This window comes from Somniosus microcephalus, unplaced genomic scaffold (genome assembly GCF_052327205.1).
Source record: "Somniosus microcephalus isolate GS21.2 unplaced genomic scaffold, FLI_Smic_1.0 unresolved_chr7, whole genome shotgun sequence".
NCBI classification, from domain to species: Eukaryota; Metazoa; Chordata; class Chondrichthyes; order Squaliformes; family Somniosidae; genus Somniosus; species Somniosus microcephalus.
In genome coordinates, this window is record NW_028225185.1 from 9,486,322 (window position 1) to 9,509,932 (window position 23,611).

The window sequence follows — 23,611 nt, forward strand, 5'->3', positions numbered from 1 at the left end:
CATAAGTGATCAGTCCCTCTATCCTTAATGGCAGATTAGTTTAACTTCCCCACAACTGACGTTAAACTGACCGGCCGGTAGTTATCTGGTTTATCTCTCCCACCCTTCTTAAGTAATCCAATATCTGGAGCACTGTGTACAGGTTCTGGGCACTGCATCTCAGAAAGGATATATTGGAAGGAGTTCAGCGCAGATATATCAGAATGTTAGCAGGGATCCAAGGGTTGAATTATGAGGAGAGATTACAAAACCAGACTTGTAATCCTTGGAATATAGAATGTTAAGCGGTGATTTGATTGAGGTTTTTAGGATTTTGAAAGGAATTAATAGGGCAGATGGAGAGACATTACTTATCTGTTGGGGGTCGCCCAGAACAATGGGGCATAACTTTAAAATTAATAAATTCAGTAGTGAATTCAGGAGCAACCTTTTATACCCAGAGAGTGCTGAGAATGTGGAACTCACTTCCACATGCAATAGTTGACTGGAATAGCAGAGAAGTATTTAAGGGGAAGCTCGATAAGTACTTGAGCGACAAAGGACTAGAAGGATATGTTGATGGGCTGAGATGAAATAGGTTGGGAGGAGGCTCGTATGGAGCATAAACACCGGCATCGACTGATTGGGCTTAATGGCCTGTTTGTGCTGTACATTCTGTGTAATCCACTCAATGTCCCTTTAATTGCTGAATAAAGACGGCCCACTTTAAGCTCGTGGCAGCATTTCATGTTTATTAAGAGCTGTGTTACACAAGTTCCCAATCACAATATGGCCACAGACTAAAGGGAAATCTGTCCCCATTCTACACACAGCGAAAGTTTACACACAAGATATTGGGAACAGTTGTACAGAAAGTTCCATCTCACAAAGCTGGACAATCATTTCAGTCACTTCTGATATTATTAAACATTCGGATTTTGCCAAAAACTCAAATTGCTACAGCGATTATATTGCCAAAAAGGCGGATTGCATACATCGAATGATCTGTTTCATTACATTAAACACCAGCAAAAATCAAACTCCACTGCCAACTTGCACCGCCTCAGTCGGAACACGAGGAGGCGCTGATGGTCTTGAGAAGAGGCGAGCTCAGGGAGACGTGGCTGACGCTGCAGGAATAGCTGGAGCCCTTGTTCCAGGCGGCGGCGGGGACTCTCAGGTAACTGCTCAGGCTGTAGGTTTGATCGCTGTCCGGGGACACGGCGCCTGTCGTCACCCCGCTGTCTGTCTCTTGGCCATCCACGCTCCAGCGGAGCAGCACCAAGCCCGGCTTAAAGCGACTCACCAGGCAGGACAGAGTGGCCGATCCCGAGCCGATTTCTTCCGAGGAGGGAGGGAGGAGAAGAACCGAGGGGCTTCGATCCTCGCTGCCTGTGTGTGGGGGGGAGAGAAAATTCATTAGTTTATGGAATCCGTCAGCAGTGGGACGCTCCGAACTGAAATGAAAGACACCAAAGAACACCCAGAACAAAATTCACTTTAAAATAAATTACTGATTAATACAGGGATCCAGTAAATTCTTAGATCTCTGCTCCTCTGCCAATACGTTTGCCTTCAGTATAACCGTGACTTGGTTCAAAAATAATTAATTGGCTGTAAAGCGCTTTGGGAATTCCTGAGGTCGTGAAAGGGGATTTTTAAAAGCAAATTCTTTCTTTCTTTCTTCCTTTCCTTCTTTCTTTCTTTCCTTCTTTCTTTCTAACTTGTAAAATAACAATAGAAAATGCTGGAAATACAGACCGGGTCATTCAGCATGTGTGATGCGGAAAGATCAGTAACTGACCAGTTCAGGTGCAGGTTACACCCCCGGAACCGCGCTAACCTGTCTGTTCCCGTTACAGACACTGACCGACCGGCCGTGTAGTCCCAGCATTTTCTGTTTTTATTTAATTTCCTATAATTGCAGTTTTTTCCCCATTTTACTTGAATATAATAAAGCGTTTGATTGTCTTAAAATGCGGTCAGTGTTAACTTTAAAGAGGTGAATTCACGGAGCTGTGACCCGCTTTTCACCGAGAGTCCACATATGTTCTGATATCTCAAACTGATGCAGCCCTTTCAAAAAGCCGCCACAGGCACGATGGGCCGAATGGCCTCCTTCCGTGCTGTCTCATTAGATAAGAGTCGGGAAGGTTTTTTTTACAGTTCATGTTTTTTTCAGAATTGCGTGTTAGAAACTGATCGGCTTTAAATGTTGCGGCGATGATAATTGAGCCGGGTCTGTTACCGGGTATTGAAGAGCTCACTGAATAAAGAGAGGACATTGTAGACGGGCTGGGAATTAATGTCGTGACTCTGTCTAACAATATTTTAAATAGTTTACACAGAATTACACAGAATATACGTCACAGAAACAGTTCATTCGGAATAACCAGTCCATGCCGGTGTTTATGATCCACTCGAGCCTCCTCCTATCCTCCCTCATCTAGCTCTATCAGCATAACCCTCTATTCCCTTCTCCCTCATATGCTTATCTACCCTGCCCTTAAATGCATCTATACTATTCGCCTCAACCACTCCCTGTGGTAGCGAGTTCCACATTCTCACCACTCTTTGGGTAAAGAAGTTCCTCCTGAATTCCCTATTGGATTTCTTGGTGACTATCTTATGCTGATGGCCTCCAATTTTGCTCTTCCCCACAAGTGGAAACATTCTCTCTGTGTCTACTCTATCAAAACCTTTCATCACTCTATTCGGTCACCCCCTCAGCGTTCTCTTTCCCCGGTTTGATGAAGGGTTTACACTTTTCGATATTTCTAGTGAAAGGGTGATCAAGGATTGTAAAAGTTTCTCGCTACAGAGACAAGTACGTTTCATCCCCGCGCGGGTGAACTGATTTCTCTCTCGGGATCAGCTCAATCTCGCTGGTCCCTGGAGCGATCCGTTCAACACTGGGCGGCAGCGGGACCCGACAGATCAACCTAGGAGAATCGGCGCTATCTCCGGGGGACACTGGACAGGGAGAGTCAGCAGACACAGCCTGGGGGAGGGGAGAGGGTCAGCAGCGGGAGAATGAGATGGAGAGAAAGTTCCCTTCAACAAGCATCACCCAGTCTCACTCACACACACGGGGCTGGTCAGTAATTGTCACTGCGCCGCTCCATGGTAAAGCGCCGGTTCTGCTCTATAAACACCGGGGAAATTGCGAATAATGAGCTCAGACAGATTAAATTTCGGATCTGGAAATTCAGAATAAAACCAGTCCCGGCAAACGAATACAATCCCGACTAATCCCGGTGTTTCTGGCGACAGAGAATCGATCCAACCGGTTGTGTGCTGGGACAGCGGGTCTCGGGAGGGTCCTCTCTCTCTCCCAGCCCAGAGCCGGACACCCGACGGCTGCGGTCAGGGGGACAATACGCCACAGGAATAAAACCAGCAGCAACATTGAAAGTTACAAATTACTGTAAATGGATTGGGATTCCCCGGGGTCTCTCCCGCCGGCTCCGGGCAATCTTTAAAATCGAACGGTGCCCACTCTGGACAATAGATATAATTCTACATACACAAAGAAATAAGAAATGCATGGCATAGAATCACACAGCACAGAAGGAGGCCATTCGGCCCATCGTGCCAGTGCCGGCTGTTTGAAAGAGCTCTCCAATCAGTCCCACTCCCCTGCTCTTTCCCCACAGCCCTGCAATAGTCTCCTGTTCAAGTCTCAGTGTAACATAGGGACATATTCAGTGTCCACTGTCAGAACCTCACAGTGTAGCTCACAGCTTTCTCTCTCTCTCTCTCTCTCTCTGTCTCTTCCGCACCCGAATGATACCGGCGCTTCGAGGGTTAAATTACGAGGCCGGGGTGTTTAAAATGTGAAAAAGGATTCGATCAGGTAAACACAGAGAAACGATTTACTCCGGTCGGGGAATCAAGAACAAGGGGAGATCAACTTAAAGATAGAGCCGGGCCGTTTAGGAGGGAAGCTCTTTTTCACACAGGCTCGAGAGGCTGAATGGCCTCCTCTTGTCCCTCTGTCACTATTTTATCAATCAGTTCTCCTATGAGGACATGCAGCCCATCGTGCTTGTGCCGGCTCTTTGAATAGACCTATCCAATTATTCCCACTCCCCTGTCCTTTCCCCAAAGCCCTGCATTATTCTTTTCAAGTGTTTCTCCAATTCCCTTTTGAAAGTTACTATTGAATCTGCTTCCACCGCCCTTTCAGGCAGCGCGTTCCAGATCACAACAACTCGCTCCGTAAAAAGAACACTTCTCCTCATCTCCCCTATTGAATGGGAGCAGGAAATGGTGTCAAACTTCATTTCAGCGCAGTATTATTCCCCGAGGCGCTTCAACAATTCCAATTCTGCCCAGTTTAACATGTTTTGGGTATAAATAGATCTAACGTCAAAATTCACTGAATGGAGATTTCTCCGGCGCCCGGGAATGAAAGCGACTGTAAATTAATAATAATTGAAACGATGTGAATGATAGAATGAGAGAGTCACTTACTCTTTATACTCAGGGCGGTCCCCGGTCCGAAGATCATTCCCGAGTCCCACGTAGCACAGTAATAGACGGCGGAGTCACTGGGCACCAGGGTTCCGATGGTCAGAATGTAACTGTTACTGGAGGCGTCTCTGGTAGGTTGAAAACGGTCCGTGAAGCCGGTGCCTCGGTAGATGTTGCCATTGGTATAATGGGTTATCACCCACACCGGAGCTTCCCCGGGTCGCTGTCGGTACCACCACACATGCTTGCTGCCGGTCCGATTAATACGCGTAGCTCCCGTTTTAAACCCTGTTCCAGTTGAATTATTAAGCGGCGGGGTCAGTTGTTTCTGGGGCCCTGGGATGTTGAACACTTCCCCTGTTTGGAGTCAATCCCTAACTCCCCACACTGAGTCTGGGTTCATGATTTTAAAAGGCAGATTGAAACTGGTTGGTGTCAGTTACTTGAGGGCGAAAGAAAAATGCATCAAATTGTTAATAATTGGGTTGTCTCGAGATATTAGCGTCAAATGAATTATATTTTTTGTTTAATAAATATCTGAACTGTGTAACTGTGAAGTTAGGTACTCCCCTGTTCCTTAGAAAAACACACAGAGCGGCCGGAGGGATTCTCGCCCCCGGGAGTAGCCGGCACTGAATTCGGGCAGGGATTAGTTCTCACCTGGACAAGGGGCTTTTCGGTGAAGCCCAGGTGCTTGGTTCTGTTTCTGCGCTTGAACTGATCACTGATTCCTCTGGTCTGTTAGAATTATTAAAGGGGCTTTGGTGCTGTGACTGGAGCTGCTCTCTCAACCTTGCACCGTGACCAAGAGCTTTGTCACTGCTGACACCGACACGGCTGACTGGAGAACCAATCATCGCAGAGCACTGGCCACACCGCGCACTGCACCTTGGGAACTGTAGTTCCACATTGGGCAATAGCCAAGATCAGCGTGTCTGTTGACACCACTGTGTCAGCTCTACCTCACCACCACCTCTCTCGGCTCCACCACTGTCTCTAAATTGTCACACTGCTTGTCCGACAACCAGCACTGGATCAGCAGAAATTTCCCTCACCACCGACTCCATCCCTCTCCCTGGGAACTGTCTGAGGCTGATACAGACTGTTGGCAACCGTGGTGTCATATCTGACCCCGCGATGAGCTTCTGATCACATATATGTGCCATAGCAAAGACAGCCTATTTCCACCTCCATAACATTGCACAACTCCACCGCGCCGAAACACATCAGCTGCTGAAACCCTCATGCACACACTTTTTATGTCTGGTCTTCACTATGCCAACACACTCTTGGCTAGCCTCCCACTTTCTACCCTCCGTAAATTGAGACCATCCAAAACATGCACCAAGTCCCTTCACCCCTATGCTCGCTGACATACTTTGGCTCCCGATTAAGTAACGCCTCAATTTTATAATGACAGTTCTTGTGCATCGCTCCGCCATTGGCGGCACTGCTTTCAGCTGCCTGGGCCCTAAGCTCTGGACTTCTCTCACTGCACCTCTCTGCTTCTCTACCTCTGTTTCTGCCTTTAAGTCACTCCTTAAAACCTGCCTCTTTGACCTAGTTTTGGTCTTCGGCCCTAATATCTCCTTAGGTGGCTCGGAGTCAAACTTCGTTGATAACTCTCCTGTGAAGTCAGTTTAGACGTTTTACTACATTAAAGGCGCTATATGAATACAAGTTTTTGTTGTTGTTGTTGGAGGTGGGACGGGCCTTTAGGCATGATTCACATCGAACAGTCTACCTTATAGCAAACAAACTGTATTTATTCAGCCCACCGAGTCTATTTAAGCAGCACGTGACAGCAAACAGTCTACAGGGTCTATTTAAAAAGAGCATGTATAAACTACAGCAAACAGGACTCATGACCAGAACTGAGCAACTTCGCCCGATAAAAGCTGGGTGATTTCTCCAGCATATTGCAGTGAGTCGAGGACACTTAGAGAAAACAAATTACGTGCGTAAAAAGTTACTGTTATATATTTAGGTGTTATGCAGAGGAGCTATTAATTTTTTTACAGTATTTATCATAATACCTAATGCCATAATACAGCTGAACGCATTTCATCTACTTATATAGAAATAAATTGTGCAGAAGAAATGTAGCAATGCGGAAGTGGACATGTACTAAATCATCAAAACTGGAGATTAAAATGGAAAGAAGGAAACGTGGGGAATTATTAATTATTACGAGTAAAGTGCGCCTTTCTGGAAACATGTTGCCAGGGATTATAGCTCAATTTCAGTTAGTAAAGCGGGTGCAGGAACAGAGAGACCTGGAGGCCAGGTACACAAATCGTTGAAGGTCGCAGGACTAGTTCGAAGGCTGTTAAAATAGAGGTATAGAGGACAAAATAAGGGCGTTATGCTAAACTGTAATAAACACTGGTTAGGCCTCAGCTGGAGTATTGTGTTCAATTCTGTGCCCCATGTGGTGTATGTGCATTTAAGAGCAATTGTGGTGTATGTGCCTTTAAGAGCCCCAGGTGTGCGTAATGCCGGTAATTGCCACTTGGGCTATATAAGCCTGTGTATTGTGTATATCCTTTAGAACCCCCCCCCCCCCCAGACTTGCTTAGTAAATACCTATGAACCAACTCCTGTCTTCAGTGTCTTTATCTACACACGGACACTACAGTGGCGATGAAGTGGAAACGGACTTACCTGCAATTCGGCAGCACCTCAAGGACATCGATTCCTCCAGCGTCCAGAAGACTCAAGGAAGTAATAGAAACTGTGGTTTGACCAGCTGGCCAAGCTAGTGGCAGGTACTGCGCTAATCCTTCCTGGGCTTCAGGCTGGGGCTCCAGCGGTGGACTCTACAGCTGAGACAGGCAGCGAAATCGGAGGCAAGCAATAACGGACTGGGAGGGTGCACTCGGGAGACGGCCGGCACGGCAAGCAGGTCAGCGTTTAGACCTCCGTCGGGAACGAGTCTCCAACAGTGAATAAACGGAAACCACAGTAAAACAGCCTTGTTATCGGTAGCAGCGGCGGGAAAGCGCGGGAAGCGCCATATCGTTGCTACAGAGAGGAAATAAAAGCACGGGAAGCGCCATATCTTTTTTGAAATGCCTAAGTCTGGCAATATTGATGCTTTTGATAATGAAACAGAGCCTAACTTTGGCAATATTGATGTTTTTGATAACAAGATAGAGGATTGGACCACATATGTAGAAAGAGTGGAGGTGTTTTGCACCGCAAATGGAATAGAAGATGAAAAAAAAGCTTCAGTGCTTCTGGATCTAATGGGCGCAGAAACATACAAGCTGTTACGCAACTTAATCACTCCAGCCGAACCGATGGACAAGAATTTTGAGGAGATTGTTGATACCCTACACTGCCAATTCGAGGCAGGACTGGCAGATTCTCTGCAAGACAAATTCATCTGCGATCCACTAAGTGTAGAAACACAGAAAAAGATATCTTCTGGAAAAGATTTAACACTGGACAAGGCTTTCAGTGCAATAGGAGCGGCAAAGATACAGCAAAGGCAACAGGACATCGGCACCCATGAAATGACATGGGGTTTCGAGAGATGTTATCGCTGCGGCAGATCCAACCATGACCAGAGGGATTGCTGATTCAAAGAAAAAGCATGCAGGCGATGCGGAAAGATGGGACACATTCCACGTGTATGCCGATCTGAAAATAAAAAACCCACTAACGGGAAAAGAATCAATAAGGAAAAGCACAGAAAGGTACACATGATGATGGACAGTAGCTCCAAAGACCAGAAGAGCGATAGCGACTCCGGGAACAAGAGACTAAGCTCTCTCAAATTACATAATGTAATTGCCAATGAAGATTACCAGACCATTTGGGTTACCCTCATAATAGCAGGGTCCGCAGTTAAAATGGAGCTAGATACAGGATCAGCTCTAACCGTAATAAATCGACGAGATTACGAGAGGCTATTTTCGCATATACCTCTAAAAGACACATCCATTATCTTAAAAACATATACGGGGCAGAAAGTATACCCCAAAGGAAAAATAAAGGTGCCTGTGGTATACAACGGCAAAGAAATACAAAAGTTGTATTTATACATTCTACAAGATGGTGGTCCACCGTTGTTGGGACGTGAATGGATAAGGAAGATACGTTTAGGCTGGCACTCCATTCAGGCACTGACGGTGACCAGTAAGGAAAAAAACAATGATGACATCATACCTGAACGATTAAAAGACATCTTGGCCAACGCCAAAGAAGTGTTTCAAGAGAAACTAGGAACCTTGAAAGGCATCACCGCCTCAATAAAAGTGGAAGATGCAGCAATTCCAAAAAATTTTAAGGCAAGACCAGTGCCATACGCAATACATCCGGCAGTCGAGGCAGAGCTGGAGAATTTGGAAAAGGCAGGCGTATTATCCAAAATAGATTGGAGCGAATGGGCAACACCCATCGTTCCAGTCATGAAAAAGGCATTGAAAAATAACTCTGAGGAACAGAGAAAAATTCGCATCTGTGGGGACTTTAAGGTGACTGTAAACCCGGTCCTTCACACAGTACAGTATCCTCTTCCGAGGATAGAAGATATTTTCGCCTCACTATCCGGAGGAAAACGTTTCACAAAAATTGACTAGGCACAGGCATATCTACAGATGGAGGTTGAGGAGACCTCTAAAAAGTATCTCACAATAAATACACACAAAGGCCTGTACCAGTACAATCGACTGGTTTTTGGAGTAGCATCGGCTCCAGCTATCTGGCAAAGAGCTATGGAGCAAGTCCTGCAAGGGATTCCGGGGACTCAGTGCTACCTAGACGACATCCTTATAACAGGAGAAAACGACAACGAGCACCTTGCCAATTTGGAGCAGGTGCTCACTAGGCTGAAAGAACGGGGCCTACGAGCAAATCGCCCCATGTGCGAATTTTTCCAAAATCAGATATCATATTGTGGCCACATAATTAATAAGGAAGGGTTGCATAAGTCACCTGAAAAAATTGAAGCAGTTATAAAAGCCCCAGCACCTGAAAATGTTTCACAATTAAGGTCATTCCTGGGATTAATAAATTACTATCATAAATTTTTACCGAACTTATCAACTATTCTACACCCTCTTAATGATCTTCTACACACAGGTGTGATTTGGAAATGGAACGAAGACTGTAAACGTGCCTTCCATAAAAGTAAAGACTTAATCACATCCGAGAAAGTTTTGGCTCATTACAACCCATCACTACCAATCAGACTGGCGTGTGATGCATCCCCTTATGGCATAGGAGCGGTATTGTCCCATAGATTCCCTGATGGCTCGGAACGGCCGATAGCTTTTGCGTCACGCTCATTGAACTCAGCTGAGTGTAACTATTCCCAGATAGACAGGGAAGCACTCAGCCTGGTATGGGGAGTGAAGAAATTCAACCATTACCTACACGGACAAAAATTTACCTTGCTGACTGACCATCAACCCCTCATCTCCATATTCAACCCTAAGAAAGGTGTCCCCATTATGACGGCACAAAGACTACAGAGGTGGTCCCTTTTTCTAGGGGCACACCAATACAACATTGAATACAAAGGGTCAAAACAGCATGGGAATGCTGATGGTTTATTGCGCCTGCCATTGCCAATGATAGAAGGGGCACCTACAGTAGACCCAGTAGAGATATTCCACTCTACCATAGTGGAATGTCTACCAGTGACAAATTCTGCCATTGAAAGGGAGACAAGAAATGACCCTACTCTCTCACGGGTCTACGATTTAACAATAAGGGATGGCCAGCACATGGCGAACCACTGTTGCCAGCATTCTCGCAAAGAAGAGAACAGCTGTCAGTGTGCCGAGGAACCTTGATGTGTGGATCCAGAGTGGTGATTCCACCCAAACTCCAGGATAAAGTGCTAAAGGAGCTTCACGAGGGGCATCTGGGTGGAGTGAAAATGAAGAACCTAGCTAGGGCGTTTGTATGGTGGCCAGGTATCGATGGAGACAACGAAGACATGACCAAGAGCTGCCTAGGATGCCAGAAGGTCCAAAATGCTCCGCCACAGGCCCCTCTACATCCATGGGAGTGGCCCTCATCTCCCTGGCAAAGGGTGCACATCGACTTTGCTGGTCCATTTATGGACTCAATGTTCTTAATCGCAGTTGATGCACACTCCAAGTGGCCGGAAGTAATAAAGATGTCCTCCACCACCACGGAAAAAACCATCACAGTATTAAGGACCATATTTGCCAGGAATGGGCTGCCGGAACAGATATGTTCTGATAATGGACCGCAATTTGTGTCTGAAGAATTCAGAAAGTTCTTAAAGAACAATGGGGTAAAGCACTACACGTCCGCCCCATACCATCCCGCCACCAATGGATTGGCTGAAAGGTTTGTCCTGACCTTTAAGAAGGCCATAAAGGCCATGGGTAATGAAGACATAAAACTTCAGCACAAGGTGGATAACTTCTTATTTGCATATAGGAATGCAACACATATGGTTACAAACCAAACTCCCGCCATGATGTTCTACAATAGAAACCTTAGATGCCAGCTGGATTTGGTCAAGCCCAACATCCGAAGGGACGTGGAGAACCGGCAGTTTCAGGGCATGAATGAAAGGCCAACTAGGGCCTTCCAGATAGGCCAACCGGTTTTGGCCCGGGACTACCGTACCGAGAAATGGCAGCCTGGAACTATCTGCACACGACTAGGACCACTGATGTATACCGTGGACATCGGAGAAAGCATAATAAGGCGCCATGCTGACCAAATCATCAAGTCATCCGAAAAGGGACAACCTACACCACCACGCTATACATCTAACGATGAGGTAGAGATACCCATATCTACCTCCGATCCGGTGATACTGGAACCCGATGAACCCGACACTGGCCTTCAAGCCGAATCAGCCTTGCCAGAAGAACCTACTACACCACCAGAAACTACTACACCCCCGAGGCGTTATCCGGACCGAGTCAGGAAGCCTCCTGAGAGACTAACTTATAATTAATTAATACAGCAATGTATATTACTTTGCATATAACATGTAATTAATAATTACTTAAAATATGATGTACTAGTTAGCTAGAAGGGGAGGAATTGTGGTGTATCTGCCTTTAAGAGCAATTGTGGTGTATGTGCCTTTAAGAGCCCCAGGTGTGCGTAATGCCAGTAATTGCCACTTGGGCTATATAAGCCTGTGTATTGTGTATATCCTTTAGAACCCCCCCCCCCAGACTTGCTTAGTAAATACCTATGAACCAACTCCTGTCTTCAGTGTCTTTATCTACACACGGACACTACACCCCACACTTTAAGATGGATGTCAAGACCTTGCTGTGGGTGCAGAGGAGATTTACTAGAATGGTATCAGGTATTAGGGACTTCACTTATGTGGAGAAACTGGAATTGTTCTCCTTAGAGCAGGGAATGTTAAAGGGGGCTTTCGATGCCGGGTTTCCTGAGCACTGGGAAACACAGCTCGCAGCCTTTAAATTCCAGTCAGGCTCCCAACTGCACTGTGGGAGCCTGATTTAAATATTATAATGAGGTTTCCCCCCTCAGACCTTAAATATGGTGGCAGCAGCTTATGCAGTGTGTTCCGGTGGGGTTACCTCATTTTTATATGTAACCCACCCAGCCTCTCCCGCCCATCTTATTCCCATCCAATCCCCCAATACAGTTCCCAGGTCCTATTGGGTTCAGGAATGAATTGCGAGCTCAATAAAGTATTCTAAGAACAATATATGTAGGTTACATAGCAGCAGCAAAAACTTGTTTTTATACAGCGCCTCTAACGAAGTAAAACGTCCCAAGGCGCTTCACAGGAGCGATTATCAGACAAAATTTGACACCGAGCCACAAAAGCAGATATTAGGACAGGTGACCAAAAGCTTTTTCAAAGAGGTAGGTTTTACGGAATTCCTTAAAGGTGAAGAGAGAGGCGAAGTGGTTTAGAGAAGGGCTTGGGACAAATTGGGATCCACGCAGATTCGTTCCCATCAATTAAAATATGAAATGTTCAGAAATGTGCGGGGGATTCGAGGTGGAGCACTTTAAGTGACAGGAGAGTTCTTCCTCCGGATTCACACCTCCTGGATTGTCCTTTCGCTTTGGAGTCAATGCCAGATCTTTGCTTACCTGGGCGGGTCCAGTGTGGGCAGTGGCCATGGCGGGTCACGACCCCGCTGTTGGCTCCATCCTGCTGTGGATAATGAACTTACATTAATGGAGCCTATTAAGCCCGCCCAGCGCGTTACCCGGCCCAATCAGATGGAGCGGGTCTGGTGACGTCATTCATGATGCGTTTTGAGCCGGGATCTTTAAAGGGACCATGGCCACAGTACATTTGAAGTTTAATCTGACATAGTGCTGTCGGTGCGCTAAGGCATCTACGGGGGAGATGGCAGCGGGGTCCTGGCCTCGCTGTCAACCCGCCATTGCGTGCCTTTCTACGCTCGCTTCGACAGGGACAACAGGAAGCCGGCTACCAAAGTCTTGACACCCCCGGAAGACCAGCTGCTCACTCTGTCGACCTCCGATGTAAGGGGTGTTCTACGTGGAGTGAACACACGAAAGGCTGCTGGACCGGATAGCGTCCCTGGACGGGTACTCAAGGAATGTGCTGATCAGCCGGCTGGTGCCTTCACCGCCATCTTCAATCTGTCATTGGCCCAGGCAGTAGTCCCTACATGCTTCAAGTCTGCTATCATTATTCCTGTGCCAAAGCAAACGGCTGTGTCGTGCCTGAACGACTATCGACCTGTCGCACTCACACCCATCATAATGAAGTGTTTCGAGTGACTGGTCCTGGCTCACATCAAAGCCAGTGTTCCCACCTCTCTTGACCAACACCAGTTTGCCTATCGTGCAAACAGATCAATGGAGGATGCAATCACAACTGTTCTACACTCTGCACTAAATCACTTAGATGGTAAAGAGACCTACATCAGAATGCTGTTCATAGACTACAGCTCAGCATTCAACACTATCGTCCCCAACAAGCTGGCCACCAAACTCCACACTCCTGGCCTGAACACTTCCCTCTGCAACTGGACCCTGGACTTCCTAACAAACAGACCCCAGTCTGTCAAATTAGGCAACCACACCTGCACCCCCCCCCGACCCTGAACACGGGGGCCCCACAAGGATGTGTGCTGAGGCCCCTCCTCTACTCCCTCTTCACCCACGACCGTGTGGCTGTTCATGGTTCCAACACCATCATCACGTTTGCGGATGATACCACGGTAGTTGGCCAGATCACCAACAATGATGAGTCAGCCTACAGGGAGGAGGTCCAGCATCTCGTGAAGTGGTGCGCCGATAACAACCTGGCCCTTAACATCAAGAAAACCAAATAAATCATTGTGGACTTCAGGAAGTCTAAAGGCAGAAGTCACACCCCCATCAACATCAATGGGGCTGTGGTGGAAAGGGTGGACAGCTTTAAGTTCCTCGGAGTCTACATCACTGAAGACATCTCCTGGTCCCTCAATACCTCCTCACTGGTGAAGAAGGCAGCGCCTATATTTCCTAAGGAGGCTGAAGGGATGTAACCTGTCACCCCTCATCCTCTCTAACTTTTACCGCTGCACAGTAGAGAGAATCCTGACGAACTGTATCACAGTATGGTATGGCAGCTGTAGCCGCTGTGACTGGAAAGCCCTGCAGCGGGTAGTCAAAACTGCCCAATGCATTACCGGCACCCGGCTACCGACCATAGAGCACATATACCAGAAACGCTGTTTACAGAGGTCACAGACCATCATCAAAGACCCTACCCACCCCAGCCACAGTCTGTTCGCCCTCCTGCCATCTGGGAGACGCTGCAGATGCATTCGCAGCCGTACGACCAGATTTAGGAACAGCTTCTTTCCCAGGGCTGTCATCCAACTGAATTCCACAAATAAATTCTAAAGCCTGCACATCTGCCAATGCACTTTATTATGGTTATGTTTATGTTAATGTATTATAAGCCAAATGAATGTTGAATGTTTAAATGTCTTAATCTAAATGTACACTCTCGGGAGCTGCAAGCCTACATTTCGTTGTACTGCACTTGTGCACTAACAATGACAATAAAGTTGATTATTATTATTATTATTATTAATAAAATGTCGGGTCTGTCAGCGCTAAGCAGTCCTGACACGCTGTGGTAGGGGAGGCAAGTCAGTCATTATGAGCTCACCTTTAGAATTTAAAAGCTCACCAACGGGGTCCATGCAGCTCGGGTATCACGTCTCGTTAGCTGAGCGGGAATTGAATGGTCATGGAATCATCTCATTGCTTGACATCTGGAAATGTGCCATAAAAGCTCCCATCTCACAGCTGTTCACTTTCCAAGCTCAAAAGCATTTGGAAGGCAGATTGAGCTTTAGGCAGTTTGCAAGTGTTTGGAGCAAACTCTCTATCTCGCGTCACCTCATTGGAACAACCTCTCGCACCACTGACAGATTGTTCTCTCGTCTATAGTTCACTGGACATCTATTCCACCAGCATGGGTACGGTTTATACCCTCTCACCTTGGTCCTCGGAATCTGAGCACGATCAGCTGCAACACCAGCATCACCAGGAACACCAGCAGCACCAACAGCAATGCCAACCTTCTCCACAATCAGCTCATGCAGCACAGGGCAGAGGGCATCAGCACGCGACCACATTGCTGCCCGCGATGCCAGGGATGGCCTCACCGTGGCCAGATTTACTTCATTTAACACTTCACACCCATATGGCTGCCACATAATGCGCCAGGTTGGTACCACCCCACACTAACAACGTAAAGCATCCCTGTAATGCCCAAGCCATTCATTTCTCACTCATCAGCATTGCTGGGTGGGAGTACGATTATGTTTCACCATTCCCTGCAACTCACTAAGCTACTTTCAAAGGAGAACACCAGTCGGTCCAAGAACGGAAAGTGTTGAAAATAAAGATTTCAATGTTTGACAGCGCATGAACAGAAATTTCAAATGAAAATCGGCTAAAACACACAAGTTCCTACCCTTGTGTGCTGTTAGTTGGTGTCATTGGACTAGGATGAGGGGGAGTGTGAGGGTTGGCTAATGAGATGTGGAACTGAGAATGTAGATAAAGTGGGATGGGTGGAGGTGCAAATTAAGTTGGTGTGAGTAAGGCTGTGCAGGAGTCGGATAGGGAAGACAGATGATGGGGATGTGATGAGTGACACAGCAGGATAAGGTTAAGAGTGGCTTTGCATTAACATTGCGTGTTCTACTGAGACCACTGAAAGGTTTGCGCCACTGAAGCCTGGTCCCTGCTTGTGTCCTCCTGTGCATTGTGGAACCAGGCTACTTTGGTCTACTGGGGAGGTCTCTTTGGAAGGGAAAATAACCTCCCTACGTGCTCTGGAGGGAGTCATGGGAGAGCCTGGGTGCAGCCGTGCACCTCTGTGAAGTGCTTGTGTATGTTTGCAGCACTTCAATGCTGCAGAACACGAACAGCACAAATGTCAAAGTAAATTTGCACACGGTCCCTTTCAGAAAACCGGCTGATGACGCGGCAGCAAATGACGTCATCAGACCCGCTTCCGTCAATTGGCTGGGAAACTTACTGGGCGGGAGTAACAAGTCAATTCATGGACAAGTCATGTCGGAGGGCGGGATTGAGCCAGCAGTGAGGCCGCAACCCGCCAATGACCTCGCCCGCCACGGACACGCCCAGTTAGGGGAAATCTCGGTTTAAGTGTCTCCACAGGGAGTCTTTGACACATCCCTACTATACTGTGTGGGAAATGTTCATCTTTTCCTCTTTTGCTGCCCCGTGTGTAGTCCAGTAGCTATCCTCCAGTTCCACGTTCACAGTCCAGCCCAAAGACCCTGACCATACATTCAATATCTGTGATCTTCCGACCTGGATGATGTCCCCTTTCAATACTTGATTGAGCAACGGAACCAGACGGAGTTTTAGCAATGTCTCTCGTAATCTAATCCCAGAATGATGCGTGGCGCTCTTTAATGAATGGCCTGCAATGGATCAATTTTACTTTTGAAGCTGGGGCGCCAAAATGACACATATGGTCTTGGCACCGATCTACAGAAGCTGAAGCTTTGGAAACCAAACAGCCCCGTGATGTGTGGTGTCAGAATAATCCTTATCCTTCATATGTTGGTGGACTCGAGAGATAGAGAGATTGATAATCGTTATTTATCAATAAACTTAGCACCTCCTGTTCTATCAGAATGACCTCAATTGTACTCAAAGCACAGCTGTTTAATTATGCAAGGTAAGCACGGTGATCGTACGTCAGCACGTTCATAGTACGTGCGGTTATTACGTTCGCACGCAGGGTTAATATAGAGTCATAGAGTCATAACCGCACAGAAGGAGGCCATTCGGCCCATCGAGTCCGTGCCGGCTGTCTGCAGAGCGATCCAGTCAGTCCCATTCCCCCGCTCTATCCCTGTAGCCCTGCAAGTTTATTTCCCTCAAGTGCCTATCCAGTCTCCCCTTGAAAACATTGAGTGTCTCCGCTTCCACCACTTCCGTCGGCAGCGAGTTCCAGGTCCTCATCACTCGCTGCGTAAAAACGTTTTTTCTCACATCCCCCCCTGAATTTCTTGACCAAAACCTTAAATCTGTGTCCCCTATGTAAGCTCGTTGGTGCTCACGCATGCTACTCGCACCCCCGCCTCCCCCCACCAGCCTTGCACATGCTCATTGGCGACACTCTCTGTCCAGTGTTCTCTGGACATTTCACATGCATGATTAAACATATTCAGAATCCTCACTTGCTGATCTAGGAGCGCAGGCAGCAGGAACAGGAGTAGATCCGCAGTGGATTACCTCATACTCCCCCACATTGAGTGTCATCTGTCATATTTCACTCCACTCACTGCCTGTACATATCCCCTTCCAAATTGTTGCTCCCATCTACACAAGTTACTGTGCCTCCTGTCTTAACACCACCTGCAAAGTTGGATATACAACTCTCTATTCCTTCATCCAACTCATTAATAAATGCGATGGAAAGATTGAGGTCTCAGAACAGATCCCTGGGGAACACCACATTCTGCATCCTGCCAATCTGAGTTCCTGCTCATTATCCCGACTCTCTGTCTGTTACTTCCCATCCAAACTCCAGCCCAGATCAATGGGCTCTCCCAAATCCATGCGGTCTCAACTTGGCCAATAATCTTTAACGTGGAACCTTATTGAGTGCCTTCTGGGAGTCCATATAGATAACATCCATAGACACTCCTTTGTCTATCTGATTAGTGACCTCCTGAAGAAACGCAACTACATTAGTCAGACATGATTTACCTTTAACAAAGCCACGCTGGCCCCCTCTGATCAGCTCATATTTGCATAATTGTGCAGTCACTCTATCCTTAATGACAGACACTATTAACTCCCCCACAACTGATGTTAATCCTAGTTTATCTCTCCCACCCTTCTTCAATAATCCAGTATCTGGAGCACTGTGTACAGGTTCTGGGCACCGCATCTCAGAAAGGATAAATTGGAGGGAGTTCAACGCAGATTCACCAGACTGTTACCAGGGATCCAAGGTTCAAATTATGAGGAGAGATTACAAAACTAGGCTTGTAATCCTTGGAATATAGAATGTTAAGCGGTGATTTAACATTGAGGTTTTTAGGATTTTGTAAGGAATTAATAGGTTAGATGGAGAGACATTGCTCCTCTGTTGGGGTCGTCCAGAACAATAGGGCATAACCTTAAAATTAATAAATTCAGTAGTGAATTCAGCAGCAATCTTTTATACCCAGAGAGTGCTGAGAATGTGGAACTCACTTCCACATGCAATAGTTGACTGGAATAGCAGAGAAGTATTTAAGGGGAAGCTCGATAAGTACTTGAGGGACAAAGGAATAGAAGGATATATTGATGGGGTGAGATGTAATAGTTTGGGAGGAGGCTCGTGTGGAGCATAAACACCGGCATGGACCAGTTGGGCTGAATGGTCTGTTTGTGCTGTACATTCTATGTAATCCAATCAATGTCCCTTTGAGTGCTGAGTAAAGGCGGACCACATTAAGCTCGTGACAGCATTTCATGTTTATTAAGAGCTGTGTTACACAAGTTCCCAATCACAATATGATCACAGACTAAAGGGGAATCTGTCCCCATTCTACACACAGCGAAAGTTAACACACAAGATATTGGGGACAGTTGTACCGAAAGCTCCACCTCACAAAGCTGGACAATCATTTCACTGACGTCTGATATTATTAAACATTGAGATTGTTTGACATAAACTGAAATTGCTACAGCGATTACATTGCAAAAATGCAGATTGCACACATTGAATGATCTGTTCCATTACATTAAACACCAGCAAAAATCAAACTCCACTGCCAACTTGCACCGCCTCAGTCGGTACACGAGGAGGCGCTGATGGTCTTGAGAAGAGGCGAGCTCAGGGAGCCGTGGCTGACGCTGCAGGAATAGCTGGAGCCCTTGTTCCAGGCGGCGGCGGGGACTCTCAGGTAACTGCTCAGGCTGTAGGTTTGATCGCTGTCCGGGGACACGGCGCCTGTCGTCACCCCGCTGTCTGTCTCTTGGCCATCCACGCTCCAGCGGAGCCGCACCAAGCCCGGCTTAAAGCGACTCACCAGGCAGGACAGAGTGGCCGATCCCGAGCCGATTTCTTCCGAGGAGGGAGGGAGGAGAAGAACCGAGGGGCTCCGATCCTCGCTGCCTGTGTGTGGGGGGAGAGAAAATACATTAGTTGATGGAATCCGTCAGCAGTGGGACGCTCCGATCTGAAATCAAAGGCACCAAAGAATCCCCGAACAATATTCACTTTAAAATAAATTACTGATTAATACAGGAGTTCCAATAAATTCTTTAATCTCTAATTCCTCTGCTCCTCTGACAATTCTGTTACCCACATTAATAAAGTGACTTGGTTCAAAAGTACTTCATTGGCTGTAAAGCGCTTTCGGACGTCCCGAGGTCGTGAAAGGAGCTGGAGAAATACAAGTCTTTCTTTCTTTCTTTCTTTCTTTCTTTCTATCTTGTAAAGTAACAATAGAAAATGCTGGAAATACAGACCGGGTCAGTCAGCATGTGTGAGGCGGAAAGATCAGTAACTGACCAGTTCAGGTGCAGGTTACACCCCCGGAACCGCACTAACCTGTCTGTTCCCGTTACACACACTGACCGACCGGCCGTGTAGTCCCAGCATTTTCTGTTTTTATTTAATTTCCTATAATTGCAGTTCTTTCCCTTTTTACTTTAATATAATAAAGGGTTTGATTGCCTTAAAATGCGGTCAGTGTTAACTTTAAAGAGGTGAATTCACGGAGCTGTGACCCGCTTTTCACCGAGAGTCCACATATGTTCTGATATCTCAAACTGATGCAGTCCTTTCAAAGAGCCGCCACAGGCACGATGGGCTGAATGGCCTCCTTCTGTGCTGCATCATTCTATAAGATTCGGGGGGTTTTTTTACAATTCACGTTTTTTTCAGAATTGCGTGTTAGAAACTGATCCGCTTTCAATGTTGCGGCGATGATAATTGAGCCGGGTCTGTTACCGACTATTGAAGAGTTCACTGAATAAAGAGAGGACATTGTACACGGGCTGGGAATTAATGCACTGACTCTGTCTAACAATATTGTAAATAGTTTACACAGAATTACACAGAATATACAACACACAAGCAGGACATTCGGAATAACCAGTCCATGCCGGTGTTTATGATCCACTCGAGACTCCTCCAATCCTTCCTCATCTAACTCTATCAGCATAACCCTCTATTCCCTTCTCCCTCATATGCTTATCTAGCCTCCTTTTAAATGCATCTATACTATTCTCCTCAACCACTCCCTGTGGTAGCGAGTTCCACATTCTCACCACTCTCTGGGTAAAGAGATTTCTCCTGAATTCCCTATTGCATTTCTTGGTGACTATCTTATATTGATGGTCTTTAGTTTTGCTCTTCCCCACAAGTGGAAACACTCTCTCTGTGTCAACTCTATCAAAACATTTCATCATTTTAAAGACCTCTATTCGGTCACCCCACAGCCTTCTCTTTCCCCGGTTTGATGAAGGTTTTTCACTGTTCGCTTTTTCTAGTGAAAGGGGGAACAACGATTGTAAAGTATTCCCGCTACAGAGACAAGTAAGGATTCCTCCCCGCGCGGGTGAACTGATTTCTCTCTCGGGGTCAGCTCAGTCTCGCTGGTCCCGGAGCAATCCGTTCAACACTGGGCGGTAGCGGGACCCGACAGATCAACCCAGGAGAATCGGCGCTATCCCCGGGGGGACACTGGACAGGGAGAGTCATCAGGCACAGCCTGGGGGAGGGGAGAGGGTCAGCAGCGAGAGAATGAGATGGAGAGAAAGTACCCTTCAACAAGCATCACCCCGTCTCACTCACACACACGGGGCTGGTCAGTAATTGTCACTGCGCCGCTCCATGGTAAAGCGCCGGTTCTGCTCTATAAACAGCGGGGAGATTGCAAATAATGACCTGAGATAGATTAAATATCGGAGCACGAAACTCAGAAAGAACCGGTCCCGGCAAACGAATACAATCCCGACTAGTCCCGGTGTTGCTGGCGAAAGGGAGTCGATCCAACCGGTTGTGTGTTGGGACAGCGGGTCTCGGGAGGGTCCTCTCTCTCTCCCAGCCCAGAGCCGGGCACCGGACGGCTGCGGTCAGGGGGACAATACAACACAGGAATAAAGCCAGCAGCAACATTGAAAGTTGCAAATGACGGTAAATGGGTTGTGAATCCCCCGTGGTCTCTCCCGCCGGCTCTGGGCAATCTTTATAAAATCGGGCGCTGCCGACTCTGGCAATACTACTAATTCCACATACACTAAGGGAAGAAGTAAGGCATAGCACAGAATCACACAGCACAGAAGGAGGCCGAGCGTGCCAATGCCGGCTCTTTGAAAGAGCTCTCCAATCAGTCTCACTCCCCTGCTCTTTCCCCACAGCCCTGCAATAGTCTCCTGTTCAAGTCTCAGTGTAACATAGGGACATATTCAGTGTCCACTGTCAGAACTTCACAGTGTAGCTCACAACTTTCCTCTCTCTCTCTCTCTATGTCTCTTGCTGCACCCGAATGATATCGGCGCTTGGCGGGTTAAATTACGTGGACGGGTTGCATAAACTTGGCTTGTATTTCCTTGAGTTTAGAAGATTCAGGGGTGAACTGATCGAGGAGTTATTCCCACTCCCCTTTTCCCGTGGCCATCCTTTAATCCTTTTCCACTAATTATCCAATTCCCTTTTGAAAGTCACTATTGAATCTGCTTCCACCGCCCTTTCAGGCAGCGCGTTCCAGATCACAACAACTCGCTGGGCAAAGAATATTCTTCTCCCTCCCTTCTAGTTTGTTGCCAATTAACTTAAATCTGTGTCCTCTGGTTACCGACCCTCCTGCCAGTGGAAACAACTTCTCCTAATTTACTCTATCAAACCATTCATGTTTTTGAAAGCCTCGATCAAATCTCCACTTCACCTTCTCTGCTCTAAGGAGAACAATCCCAGCTTCTCCAGCCTCTCCACATCACTGAAGTCCCTCAACCCCTGGTATCATTTTGGTAAATCTCCTCTTCAACCTCTCCAAGGATGTTATATCTTTCCTAATGTGAATTATCAAAACCTCATTACTATTTACATTAATTTATAACTTCAAAGTATTTCTCCAATTCCCTTTTGAAAGTTACTATTGAATCTGCTTCCACCGCCCTTTCAGGCAGCGCGTTCCAGATCACAACAACTCGCTGCGTAAAAAGAACACTTCTCCTCATCTCCCCTATTGAATGGGAGCAGGAAATGGTGTCAAACTTCATTTCAGCGCAGTATTATTCCCCGAGGCGCTTCAACAATTCCAATTCTGACCAGTTTAACATGTTTTGGGTATAAATAGATCCAACATCAAAATTCACTGAATGGAGATTTCTCTGACGCCCGGGAATGAAAGCGACTGTAAATTAATAATAATTGAAACAATATGATAGAATGAGAGAGTCACTTACTCTTTATACTCAGGACGGTCCCCGGTCCGAAGATGATTCCCGAGTCCCACGTAGCACAGTAATAGACGGCGGAGTCACCGGGCACCAGGGTTCCGATGGTCAGAATGAAACTGTTACTGGAGGCGTCTCTGGAAGGTTGAAAACGGTCCGTGAAGCCGGTGCCTCGGTAGATGGTGCCACCGGTACCGTGATAGATCACCCAGACCGGAGCTTCCCCGGGTCGCTGTCGGTACCAGCTCACCTCCTTGCTGCCCACAGCCGCGTTCTGCATCGCACACTGTAACCGGGTGGTCTGACCCGCGGAGACAGGATCGGATATTGGGGATTGATTGAGGACGGGAGCCGCCAGGACACCTTCCGTAAAAGAAAAAAATTAACCCATTCAGAGACTTGGAGCAAATAGGATGTTAATGCGTCAATAAACACGGAGAGAAAACCGCCCGATTCTCGGTATTGAACCGGTTTACTTGCGGATAAAATCGTGACTAAAACCATCCGTCTCTCACCTGTTAAATGGATCAGCAGAGCCCACAGGAGATGCATCGCTGGAGCCATTTCCTCCGGAGAAGCGCCAAAAGCCACCGCTCAAAATTCCGACTGAACCGTGCGCTGTTCCTGTTAACTCCGGGACCCGGTCCGGTTACAGTGTCTGCAAACCCGAGACTCCGGGTCTATTTATTACCCGGTATGCAAATGACTGGGAGGGGCCAGGAAAAGGAAGGAGGCAGATTTTTAATTCGGGATTTTTATTTAAATCTATTTGTGTCTGACTAAATTATTACAATCTTAAACCTTTCATTTAAAAATGTTTAAACTCCAGTTGGAGTTTCTGTTAATGGAAGGTCCCAAGAATCCGAAGACTTTTGCGTTTAATGAATATTTAATCTGTGTTCTGCCCCAGAAAAATGAGGGGCGGATTGTAGAGATACGGATCAGCTGATGCACTTCGGCCGGAATCGTTCTGATAACGCGCTGTTACTCTCTGATACACTGCATCAGATTTTAAAATAATCTTTTCCCTAAAATACATATTTCATAATAGACTGACGTCCCTTTCTCTAAATCAGCAGCAAGACAACGCTGGATTCGTCAATCCTTTTAAAATTGGTCTTTCAATTGTTAAATATGATTTGGGCTTCAGTCTGTAAAAACATTTCTGATGAGAATATTCCTGAGGCGGAGTAAAGAGCGAATTAGATGAGTGAGAAAGAGGGGAAGAAAGCGGCATTTTACACCA

The 23,611-nt window shown here is 46.8% G+C and overlaps 1 protein-coding gene and 1 gene segment (V, D, J or C); both read right to left on the bottom strand.

Annotated features, from left to right (window-relative positions):
- Positions 1-710: 710 nt before the first annotated feature.
- LOC147086491 (immunoglobulin lambda constant 6-like) lies at positions 711-4,525 on the bottom strand. The segment is given in 2 exon segments: positions 711-1,371; positions 4,456-4,525. Coding segments are annotated over 2 exon segments (366 nt in total).
- A 13,888-nt stretch (positions 4,526-18,413) lies between these two features.
- LOC147086492 (immunoglobulin lambda-1 light chain-like) lies at positions 18,414-23,030 on the bottom strand. Its single transcript, XM_085978582.1, has 3 exons — positions 22,881-23,030; positions 22,375-22,728; positions 18,414-19,075 (listed from the first exon to the last, which is right to left on the bottom strand). The coding sequence occupies exons 1-3, from the start codon at positions 22,927-22,929 to the stop codon at positions 18,747-18,749; spliced, it is 732 nt and encodes a 243-aa protein (XP_085834708.1). The 5' UTR covers positions 22,930-23,030; the 3' UTR covers positions 18,414-18,746.
- Positions 23,031-23,611: the final 581 nt, after the last annotated feature.

Coding starts and splice junctions, on each gene's coding strand:
- LOC147086492 (XM_085978582.1), bottom strand. CDS start 22,929: ATGGCTCCAGCGATGCATCTCCTGTGGGCTCTGCTGATCCATTTAACA. Junction 22,729..22,880: donor TCTGCTGATCCATTTAACAG/GTGAGAGACGGA, acceptor CTTTTACGGAAG/GTGTCCTGGCGGCTCCCGTC. Junction 19,076..22,374: donor GACCGTCCTGAGTATAAAGA/GTAAGTGACTCT, acceptor CCCCACACACAG/GCAGCGAGGATCGGAGCCCC.